Source organism: Thalassophryne amazonica, chromosome 3 (genome assembly GCF_902500255.1).
Source record: "Thalassophryne amazonica chromosome 3, fThaAma1.1, whole genome shotgun sequence".
Classification (NCBI taxonomy): Eukaryota; Metazoa; Chordata; class Actinopteri; order Batrachoidiformes; family Batrachoididae; genus Thalassophryne; species Thalassophryne amazonica.
The window spans coordinates 42,093,841-42,106,457 of NC_047105.1; the positions used below are offsets into that span (position 1 = coordinate 42,093,841).

Sequence of the window (12,617 nt, forward strand, 5' to 3'; positions counted from 1 at the left end):
CATGTTCATTGTGAAATGACCACATAGGTTTACAAGCAAAGTTGGGTAGGATTACTTGAAATGCAATCCAAATGTATGTACACATGTGTCATTGTGAAATGACCACATAGGTTTACAAGCAAAGTTGGGTAGGATTACTTGAAATGCAATCCAAATGTATGGACATACATACAGGTAATCCACATGTATTCTTTCAGAGTAATCCCTACCCAGCCTTGTTTACAAGTTATACAGAGAATGTTGCACATATGATCAGGCTACAGGTTTTTGATTTAGGTTTTATGGTTAACTGGATATGCTAATTGCTCATTTGCAGCAACAAAAATACCTCTTTTTTTGTCTTTTTTTTCTTTTTTTTACCATATATTTTATACGTTTTATATGTTTCATTGTTGTTTTTATGGCAACTCAGCACTTTGATAAAGCAATGCCATTTGAAATAATAATTTTTGTTCTTTATTATAAACTGATTTATTCTTATTTATATTTCAACAGCCAAGGGACATTTGACGATTTGTTGATTTTCAAGTGTTTTAAGTTTGTAAATAATGTTCTGTTGTTAAATAAAGTGATGGAAGGAGGGAAAAATTGTTTCCCTGGCACATTTTAAAAAAATTCCCCGCTTATTCTGATTAATCGTGTCAAAACCCCATCAGATTCGACGATCCAAATAATCATTAGTTGAAGCCCTACACGCACCGTTCACGTACCACTTCACGTTTGTTGCACGACATTTATGCGTGAAAGATTTATTTATTATTTTGAGTATTTCAAAATTCCCTTTGCACATTTGGCACCCACTGCCGCCGTCCCTGTCACGTTCAGTCCACAGCCGTTAAAGATGAGTTTGCTCTCCTGCATGACACAGTGCGTGCATCAAAGTCGTGCAAGTGTCTGCTGTGCTCTGAAATGACGCATGTGCCGTGAAGGCAGGGCGGACCAATTTTTAGGGGGGGGGCCGTTCGGTTGGCGATGCCGGACTTCCATGTATTCAGTCTGTCCTTCACACACGCATTTGTTGCAGTGCGTGTAAGATATGGGTAGGGGAAGAGAGTTTGAGAGGGGAGACCACACAAATGCATCACAGGGTGTGTGTTGGATGTGAGGAGACCACATGGGTGAATTTTATTTCTTTTTAAGAGGGCAATCTGCTGATCTCAAGCAAAAAAAAATTGTTGGTCAGTTATTGGTCAAAGAAGCAGCTATTTGACCAATAGTTTGAGCCGGCATCATCCACTCAATTTTTTTAGGACTTGTTTATTCCATAAAGGGTCTTGGGGGGGTGGGGGAGCAGGAGCCATAGGACATGAGGACAGGGTACACTCTGGACAGGATACCAGTCTGTAGCCTGCGTCATGATTAGGGATGGGTATCGAAAACCGGTTCCTTTCAGGTATTAAGAAATTATTTGATCCACCGACATCAATAACCTTTTTGCTTAACGATCCCTTATCGGTCCTTCAGAGTGGCTGTTGTTTTTGGGGGTGTTTGTCAGGAAAATAATTTCTCTGCATTGATTACAGACCCTGCAGCGGGTCTGTAATCAACTTTTCTGTGGCGCAGCTTTGCTTTGAACCTTGAACCAATCGAAGCAGTGATTCGCAGTGCTTCGATCATTGCTTCGTTGACCCATTTTTTTTCTTTCGCTTTGTCTTAATTTTTCCCCGCTATTTACCTTTTTTTATGTTAAACTGACCTGTTATTGTCTTCTGAAACAGTTGATAGAAGTATTTTATAACTTAAAAATGGGACTGATGCTAACACATTAGCTTGTCTATGGCATTTTCAGTGTTAGCATTAAGCAGTTGCAGTTGTCAGCACGTTCAGGTGCGTTGTTTTCTGTATACAGTGGTCCCTCGTTTATCGTGGGAGTTGTGTTCTAAAAATAGCCCGCAATAAGCGAAATCCGCGAAGTAGTCAGCGTTATTTTTTACAATTATTATAGACGTTTTAAGGCTGTAAAACACCTCACTACACACTTTATACACTTTTTTCAAACGGGCATTAACATTTTCTCACTTTTCTCTCGTGTGTAAACACTCTCAAAGTTCAAACCTTAGTAGAAAATAAGACCAACCTGTTTTCATGCCCAAACATTTTTTTTGAGAAATAAAAATAGAACGTTTTCCTACAGATAATTATGATGGCTTTTAGAACTAACAAATTTAATTTTAACGATCAACCTACGAGGTTGGACACATAAGAAATTATTAATAGTGACTGACCAGTATTTCACAGTTCCTCTGATCCCGCCTCTTCGTCCTGGCACCGTGCCGCTGTCGCGCCTTTTTCCACTGAGTCACACCTCGCTGCAGGTGTCTTTTTCTGAGTGAAGAACACAGTTATGGGTAGTTGTTGCCGCTCTTTTTTTCTTGTGGGCGAGAAGATTCTTATAAACAGACACGCAGAACACAATGCGTGTGCTCTGCCTTCGCGGTGCCGCGACCGGCCTGCTTGATGAGGACGCAGAACACAATGCGCTGTAAAACAACAAAGAAGAAAAAAAGAAAGCATGCAAAATTGGACAAAAAAAAAAATCTGCGAGGCCGCGAAAGGTGAACTGTGTTGTAGCGAGGGACCACTGTAATAAGCGTTTGTCGTAAAGGAGTGAAATGTATTACAAATTGTAATATTTTCTTAAATTTATTGTTGTTTATATATTAATAATATTAGCAACCACAACAATAATAGTAATAATAACTAATCTAATGATTATATACAATTTTAGAGAAAGACAAAAAGAACCTGAATAAAAACACAACAGAAAATATAAAACAACTAACAATGAACATACATAAATAAATATTTCCTGTGAACACCTAGTGACTCTTACACCTCCATTTCATCCCTGTCTTAAGTTTAATAACATTTTGTTTCGGTCAAACCATGTTTTCATGTGTTAATTGCATTGCATTTCAGAGCTTCTAGAATTCAAATATTTTCGTGCAGGTGGTGTGGGTGTAATTTTGGGTTTCAGCTTTTTGTGTGTGGTGTTTTTCACCACTTTCATCCCTGAATATGTCAATCGTGAGTCACTTTTGAGGGGATTAAAGTTACTAACTGGGACTCCTGTCTCTCGAGAAAGAAACGAGAATCGTCCTCCGTTCTGTTCACACAGCTCCAAACGCTGCGTGGCTGTCTGCCAAGTCAAGTTAGAACGATAGAGTCCAGTCGGAATTAATAACTTCAAAGCGAAACACCGTTTTGTTTTTATTTATGTCCAGAGATCAAGGATACAGTGACCAATTTCATATTTATTTACTTTAAGACTCAATGAAATACATAGAAACCTATAAAGCCTACTTTTAGTACAACCCCTGGCAAAAATTATGGAATCACCGGCCTCAGAGGATGTTCATTCAGTTGTTTAATTTTGTAAATCATCACGCAATGTTGCAAAAAGATCTTGGTTGTTCACAGTCAGCTGTGTCTAAACTCTGGACCAAATACAAACAACATGGGAAGGTTGTTAAAGGCAAACATACTGGTAGACCAAGGAAGACATCAAAGCGTCAAGACAGAAAACTTAAAGCATATGTCTCAAAAATCGAAAAATGTACAACAAAACAATGAGGAACGAATGGGAGGAGACTGGAGTCAACGTCTGTGACCGAACTGTAAGAAACCGCCTAAAGGAAATGGGATTTACATACAGAAAAGCTACGAAAGGCATCATTAACACCTAAACAGAAAAAAACAAGGTTACAATGGGCTAAGGAAAAGCAATTGTGGACTGTGGATGACTGGATGAAAGTCATTCAGTGATGAATCTCAAATCTGCATTGGGCAAGGTGATGATGCTGGAACTTTGTTTGTGCTGTTCCAATGAGATTTATAAAGATGACTGCCTGAAGAGAACATGTAAATTTCCACAGTCATTGATGATATGGGGCTGCATGTCAGGTAAAGGCACTGGGGAGATGGCTGTCATTACATCATCAATAATGCACAAGTTTATGTTGATATTTTGGACAATTGAAGGATGTTTGGGGGATGATAAATCATTTTTCAAGATAATGCATCATGCCATAGAGCAAAAACTGCAAAAACATTCCTTGCAAAAAGACACATAGGGTCAATGGTCATGGCATAGGGTCAGTGTCAATGAGCAGATCTGATTTGATGCAGGTGTTAATTTGGGGGATGAAAATTTACAGGGTGATTCCATAATTTTTTCCTCAGAATTGAGTGATTCCATATTTTTTTCCTCTGCTTGGTCTAAAAAGGTAACCGTTACTGACTGCCACAATCTTTTTTTCTTGAATTTTTATAGTGTTTCTTAAAGCCAGAAAGTTGCCATTTGAAATGACTTTAGTTTTGTGTCATGTCTGTGATCTGCTTTTTTTTCTACAAAATTAAACATGATTCCATAATTTTTGCCAGGGGTTGTACAAAATTCACAAGAGGTATCGATAAGGGAATCTGATTGATAAGCAGAATTGATAATGGCATCAATATTGATTAAATCTTATCAGTACCATCCCTAATCATGATGTATACAAACTATCTTTTTTTTTCCCCACATCTCCCATGGTTGAGTACGCTGGGCTGTATAATATTCATGGCAGTCTGTTTCCATGAGTATTAAACAGCCCAGTGTACTTACCCATCATAGAAGTACCTTGCAGTCTAGTACATTTACAGAGGCCATACTGAAATATGAAATGGGAACTGATAATCATGAAATGGGGGTGAAATGTAGCAGATGGCCCCAGACTGACTCCAAATAAGTACTTTATTTAATCGTTTGGCTTTTGTTTTTTGTGAGATGTGCTCAGTACATGTACTAACGGGCAGGTGCGCCATCTGGCGTTCAAGAGATGAAACTTCAGCCAGTGGTCAGTCTGCTCCATTTCGTTATGTTTTACCCCCATTTTATTATCAGTCCCCATTTTGCTATTTTTTAAGTACTTGATTGAAACATTTTTGGAGTCAGTCTGCTCCATTTCGCGACGTTTCACCCCTGTTTCATTATCAAGTCCACATTTCGCTTACAAAAATTAAAGGGCTTAGTTGAATCATATTTGGAGTCAGTCTGGGTCAGTCCTCTTAATTTTGTTCCTTACCTGTGTGAAGTGCTTTGAGGCAACTCTGTTGTGATTTGGTGCTATATAAATGAAAAAAAGTTGAAGTTACATTTTACCCCCATTTCATGAGTAACGGGCCCCATTTCACCCCATTTTGTATTTTAGTATGCCGCATTTACTGCACGTGAAACACTGCTGCAGAGCTAGTATAGCATTTGAATAGCATCTTATCAGCTCCGCATGTGTATCACACACAGCGGACGGCAGACTCGCTGTCACCTACAAGCAGATCACTTCTCTGGTGCGAGGGAGCAGGAGAAGAGAAAAAAAGATGTCCTTACATCTTAGCCTGTTGTATGCCATTTCGGGTGTGTGTAATGTATCTGTAAATTATTTATTGCTTAATGGAAGGAAGCTTTGCCACTTTATGACCTGCTCTGCCTGCACCTGCAATATTTTCTCACAAAGCTTACCTGTACCCCTCGGCATGTGCCCGCAGGTTGCAAGTTTGATCTGTGTATCACTCGTAGCCTCTCATCAAAATGACTGAGCAGCCAAATATGTGTGTGCGTTTTATATAAATACAATTTAAAAACAAACTATTTCAGCCATTTGAGGAAAAAGCCACATGACTATGACTGCTCAGCATGTTTACCAAACGGTCCTCAACTAACTCACACAGAGCTCATTGAATCGTTGTGGACGATAATAACGATTGAGATTCTTTGTATTTATATTCTTAAGTTGATATTACAAACTGTGGACAGCGGGTGTGCTTTCAGTGAGGTGATGATGGCTTATCAGCCCCCCCACAAAAAAAATCAGCACACACAACCTTTGGGAAAAAAAAAAATCTGGTCCTTTGTGAAATGTAAATTTGGGAGGGGTGAAAAAACACATGTTTTAGTGTGGTGGGGTGGAAATCCTTTCTTTATTTGTGGATCACTCAAAGTGGAAAATTCCTGAGCTTGTCTGAAATGATGCTGTGATGTCACTACACCGCATTTTCAGGCAAATAAACAAAACTAAAACGTCATGGACGGAGATGTCCTTTTTTGGTAATTTCTGTCTGAAGTCAGCTGATTTGATCAGACAGACCCATCCTCCCCTCCTGGTGAGTGATTTTTATTACCACACATAAGAATAGAATAAGAGCTTTTATTGCCATACATACATACATACATACAGTGAATTTTGTCCATCCTAATTACAGTTAAACACAATCCACCCATTACGAGCAGTGGACAGCCACAGTCCGGCGCCCGGGGACCAGCTCCAAATATAAAGACACTGCCTTGGTCAGGGGCAGTGAAAGGAGCAGACCCTAAATAAGCAAGTTTTTGATTTTGGGGCGAAACCAGAGGAAGCCCCCGCAGACACAGGGAGAACACGCAAACTCCACACAGAAAGGCCGGGAATTGATCCCATGGCCTTCTTGCTGTGAGGCACCAGTGCTAACCATGTTAGCTCTCTGTTATTGGAAAAACAAATTCCGCAAAGAGCACTTTTTAGTTTTAAAGCGCTGATATGACGCTTTTCAGAGAACCATGACTTGTAAAACATGGTTTCACGTACATTATACGTACTTGCGTCAGTTACAACCATTCAATTGCATATATTTTGATTCTCAATTTACATTTACACATTCTCTGAAAGTCCTACTTGTGGTATCACCTGTACTCTGTATCATACAGAAATGTGTCAAATCCATCAAAGAAATCTGAGGATACACTAAATCATAAAGCTGAAATTCTCTGAATGTTACGGGGCCCTACGTAGTCCTCAGTCCACAGGTCTATTGAGCCATACAAGGCAACATGGTGTCAACTTTATCTTTAATATTATTCTGAGCTGCTGATATCACACAAACAAATGTTATTTTTATACGCTGTTTGCAAAAGAATGCTTCAAAAACATAACGCACTCTACCACTGAAACCAGAGGAGATGGTCCTTTATTAGTTGCACTTACTAAAAAATGATCACATGACAATTTTCAATCATTCGGGGAGCACATTTCATTCTTGAACAGTAGTTGTGTTGGGTGGATGAGGCATTTGACTTGATTTGACAATAAAAGTAACAAGTGCATAAAAAGTACATGAAATTAAAATTGTCAAGGGAAACACAAAGGGAAGCATAACACTTAATTTCATTGTGCTCCTCGGGCACCATTAATTTAAATTTTAGATTTTTTTTACCAAGTGACTGTGTAGAGAAAATGAATCATTGCACTGAAATTGATATTTCTTTGGCAGTGTCTGTTACCTGGAATAAGAAAACATTTATTTAATTGAGGTATACAGTAATCCTGTAATGTATTTAATATTTATGTCCTTCATAAATAATACCAAATTTTATCATCCAGAAAAGGTCTTTTTAATACTATACATAAGGGTAGTAATTATATCTCAAGAGTCACCAGAATGCACACTTTTAAAGCTGTTATGGTAAAGTCCCCATCTCCAGAGGGGGTGCTGCTTCCTACTGAACCCTCCTAGCTGGGTTGCTTCGTTTCCCTTGCATCTGGCGCTGTCATTTCTATTTTGGGGGGAAAATTTACTTGTTTGGGATGGTGAACAGTTTACACTACACTCTGATGTTGGCCACACTAAAGGAATACTGTGAACAGGCAAAAAAAAAAAAAAAAGAGAGGCTGATCTGAATTAAACATTAAGTCCTGCAGTCTGAGCACAGCTAGGATGTGGTTTGTGGTCACTAAAGCAGCTGCCATGTTGATCTCAATTAATTGGGCAGCATGGTCTCCTTTGGGGCGGGCCCTAAGGGGTAAAATATGACTATGATAGAATTTCTCTACTCCTGGGGGGCGTTTTGTGCAAATTACACACAAAGTGAAAATGCCAAAGAAAAAGTGATGATTGCGGTGGGAAAGTGGGGGTTTTGCGGTTTATGACCCGGAGCACACGCATGTTAGGGTGGTTTTGCAGGCGAGAGAACGGAGCTACTCTGGTTAGCTGTGTAGGTGAAACTTACTGACACGACCGTCTTCCCTTCTCCACTGGGAACTGGAAAAAAAAACACTTTTAGCGACTGCTTTGGTGATTGCAGCTGAAAACAAAACAGTACAACGTTTTCTGTGTGAAGTTGGTGCTGTTTATATATTGGACTACAGGACCAGCTGTCCCCATAAGTGGTCAAATCCCACATATCATGCAGGGTTCAAACGAGACTGCGGTGCCCTATTGGGTATGTGCTTCATCCATCATGTTTGTTTTTTGTTTTTTTTTCCCTTTTCTGTCTTAGTACATCATGGAGCTAGCAGATGCACTAAACTACTGTCCACTCCAAGAAGGTGATCCACAGGGACATTAAACCTGAGAACCTGTTACTTGGGTCCAGTGGGGAGCTGAAGATTGCAGATTTTGGCTGGTCTGTCCACACACCATCCTCTAGGTATGTTGTTGTGTTCCAGTGTTTAAAAGCCTACCATTCTATTATGAGCAGTAAGGACCCGCCCCCCCCCCCCCCCCCCCCCGATGATGTTGAGGAAGAAACCACAAGAAAACCAGACTCAGAATGGCCTAGCAGTGGGTCACCACAGTTGCAAGGTTTTACTGGGGCTGAAGAAACAGGAAACGGAAAAAACCAGAATAGCCCTCACAACTAAGTGCCTTATTGAAATGAGCAAAAAGTCATTGGTGCCACATGCAGGGGCCATCCAGCAGCCTGGGGCGCAGTGCCAGTGTTCATCCTTCACATCGTCAGTGGGCTGCAGCACAAGCTGTCCTCATGGTAGAGTATATTCCAAAGACGACTGTAGTGTGCTGCGTCAGCTTGAGCCATGGCAGCTCATGGTCAGTCCAGCACACTATGGTGCGCAGCCATCAGCCTTTTGTGACGTCATCAGTATCTCAGACAGAAAGGGAAAGAACAGAAACAGCCACCTTGAAAAACTGCACCTAGGTATGAGTTCACCAGCAGTAAATGACAGGAAAGCAGAGAAAATACTCTGAGAGCCTGCAGCTAGCCCTGAGCTTCACTAACAGACCCAGAATTTAGATGAAGTGAAGGCGCTTCCTTAATCTGGACTTGAAAGTCTCTACAGAATCTGACAGTTTTATTTCCACAGGCTGATCATTCCACAAAGCAGGTGCACGATAAGGAAAGGCTCTGTGCCCTACAGACTTTTTATTCATCCTAAAGATGCACAGTAGCCCTGCGCCCTGAGAACACAGCCCAGGCCGGTACATTGGCTGTAAGTAGGTCACCTAAGTAGGGAGGTGCTAGTTCATAATAATTTGTAGGTTAGTAATAGAACCTTAAAATCTGATTCTCACAGAGACCGGAAGCCAGTGAAGAGATGCCAGAATTGGTATGATGTGCTTGAACTTTCTTCTTGTCAAAACTGACAGCAGCATTTAGAACCAATTTGAGACCCCCTAATGCTGGTCTGCGGTAAACCCAAAAATAGAAGATTGCAGTAGTCCAATGTAGAAGAAAACAAATGCATGAATCAGTGTCTCAGCATCAGCCATAGACAGGATGGGATGAATCGTCGCTGTTTTGCAGGTGGAAGAAAGCACTCCTTGTAATATCTAATGTGGAGGTCAAAGGACAGTGTAGGATCAAAAATCAGCCCAAGGTTCCTCACTTTGTCAGTGTGATGTATGACACAATGAGCCCAAGTTAAGCCTGTCCACAAGACTATCTACTGAATGGTCATTTTCCAAAAGTGACTGTAAGATGTCATGCAGTCCTGGTTCCAAGTTCAGTTGTACTGAGGAGTTATGTCACTATGACTATAAATAAGAATCTTGTTGAACAAGGCAAAGAGACCTGTAAACTTAAGTGAGTGATCTGAAACCACTGACGCAAGAGGCATAATGTCATATTTATGACAGTGATACCATGAACGAGGACCAAATCCAGGGTGTTTCCACTAATGTGAACCCTAAATGCGTTGCTGGAATCCTAATAAATCTATAATTTCCATGAATGATTACACAGGGGGTCAGAAGGCAGAATATGGGCCTGGGGGCCTACATATGGTGACAAAATAACATGGTTGATTTTTATTCTTCTGACTTTGGCTATACATAGTATCCTGGGCAGAGTAGAGTCTCAAGTGTTCACATTGGTTTAGACCCCCAAGAGCCAGTAAGACTAAACCCAGATTAATGAATTAGAGCAACACCACCACCTTGCTTGTATCGCGAGGGACGTGACTGTTTATACCATTGGGCAGGCTTCCTTTAAGGGGAGAACAGTGGTAGGTTTCAGCCAGGTTCACATAAACCAATCATAGTAAGCTTATCAGTGTTTCCTCATGGTGTTGTGTGTTAGTGTAGACTACATGCTTGTTTCTGTCAAATATTTTGTTCCTCTACCCACCTTGATCTGTTTCTCTTACCTTGTTCAGGAGGTCCACACTATGCGGAACACTGGATTATTTGCCTCCAGAGATGATTGAGGGAAAACCCATGATGAGAAAGTTGACCTGTGGAGTCTGGGTGTCCTCTGCTATGAGGTTCCTTGTTGGGAGACCACCGTTTGAAGCAAAAACACATGAGGACACCTACCGTAAAATCTCAAGGGTATGGAAAGGGTGGCTAAATTCTGACTCCAAACGACAATACAATAGAGTTGTATTTTATTTATTTATTTATTTTTTTAAGGCCGCAGGTGCTTTAATTTGTGTCATGTTTTCAGGTTCATGTTTTTCACCAAGCCCCAGCATCTGTTTTTTTCTGAATTGCTGCAAACCCAGATCTTGCACTTCCTTGAAAGGCCACTTGAGGCTGATTCCAGAAGGGAGGCCAATTGTAAAAATGTCCACCTTTGCTGCAGAAATAACATGTTCAGCCAGGTACAAAAAAAAATATTTCTGCCTCTAGTTACTTTTCCCCTCCATGACAATTGTACTGTAACTTTAAAAGAAAACACTTTAAGATATTTTAATACAAAAACTTAATAGTTAGGGTGAAGTGAGTGATGGGTAGTGTGTGCAGCTGAGTCTAGAACCTCATTAGCAGAGATGACTAGTAGTAATTGATAGCTGTTGTGGACAAACTTTCTGGTATTTTATTACAAATATTTGCAGTATAATGGTGTGCTGTTAATTGTCCAATGAACCATCTAAAAAATTCTGCCGTTGTTTCCATCTAGTGAAATTTTCATGCTATTTAATTTGTATGTTGTACCTTCAGCAGGTACCAGTATCTTTCATTAGCTCCATGTTATGGAGATAAGTTATTCATAATTTTCAATGCCTGTAACACAAGCCTCCCATCATAAAAACTACTGCCCAGTCTGCAAAAATATCCTTAGCACACCCTAACAAAGGTTGCCTGTAAATCTTAGCATGTTTGGTGACCGTAACTCTAAGATGATGGTGTGTTTGGGCTTCATCTGTCCTGCCCAGATCAGGTAGGATCTGTGCCCACCTGTCCATTTCGAGCCATTTATGCATTGACGGGGACTTACGGAGAGTAAGTACTGCTAATATGGTGACACCCAGAGCCAGACACTTTGAGCTTCAAAACCGCTCTTCAGAAAATGTGTGCACACATACATGACAAAAACTGTTGTAAATGGTCCCACAGTAATTTAGAACACAGCCATGGGCCATGTATGAGGAGGGCTAAAACCTTCAGTAAGCTGCACCTGTGTCATTGAATTGGTGAAATTCCCATCTAGCATGGAGAGGATTCCTGTGGATGTACACTTGTACATATTTACTTCCTATAAATTTTAAAGTTTTTGAAACACTTGAGTAATTGGTGTCTTAACTTACCCCCCTCCCCCCAAAAAAAGTCATTGCAAGTCAAACCCCTCAGACAACTTATAATGACTTGGTACTGAGAACCGTGGCCCCCTGTCTGTAGCGATCCTCTCCATTCTGCCAGACACTTCTGTTTTTGTGTATTGTGGACAGCACGGTGCCTTAGTGGTTAGCACTGTTGCCTCACAGCAGAAGATCATGGGATCGATTTCCACCGTGGGTCTTTGTGTGGAGGTTTGCATGGGTTTCCTCCCGGGTCATCCGGCTTCCTCCACATTTAAAGACATGCAGGTTAGGTGATTTGGATACTTTAAGTTGTCCAGGTCTCTCTTGTAAAAGAGATCTCCATCTCAACGGGACTAACCTGGTTCAGTAAAGGTTAAATAAATAAAAAAAATGTAATTAAATTTAGTGGTGACAGTGAGTCTTAGTACAGGGCAAACTAAGACTCACTGTCAAAAATGAGGCCCTGGTTGAAAAATTTTTAAGTTGTCCTTTAACTCATTAACACTTGACCTCCAGACCTTTGCTCTTCTCTCCACTCAGTCATTAAAAAAAAAAAAAAAACTTCAAACTTCAAGGGGCGGTGATGGTCTAGTGGTTAAAGCATTGGGCTTGAGACCAGAGAATCCTCTGTTCTAATCCCAGCATGACCAGAAATCACGAAGGGCCTTTAACAAGGTCCTTAAATTAAATATAAATTAATAAATTTGATTTGATTTTCCTTAATCCCCCTAGTTGCTCTCCCGGTGTGTACGGAGTACCTTGTGTGGCAGCACCCTCACACCGGGGTGACTGAGGCATTTTGTAAAGTGCTTTGAGTGTCTGATGCAGATGGAGAGAACCATC

At 40.6% G+C, this 12,617-nt stretch overlaps 1 protein-coding gene across 1 annotated transcript in view; it reads left to right on the forward strand.

The window, feature by feature from the left end:
• LOC117506594 (serine/threonine-protein kinase Aurora-2-like) overlaps window positions 1–12,617 on the forward strand; it is a 35,566-nt gene that overhangs the window by 21,802 nt on the left and 1,147 nt on the right. Inside the window, 5 exon segments of the mRNA XM_034166107.1 lie at window positions 8,291–8,326; window positions 8,328–8,440; window positions 10,407–10,459; window positions 10,462–10,517; window positions 10,519–10,581. Of these exon segments, the coding sequence (XP_034021998.1) occupies window positions 8,291–8,326; window positions 8,328–8,440; window positions 10,407–10,459; window positions 10,462–10,517; window positions 10,519–10,581 (321 nt within the window).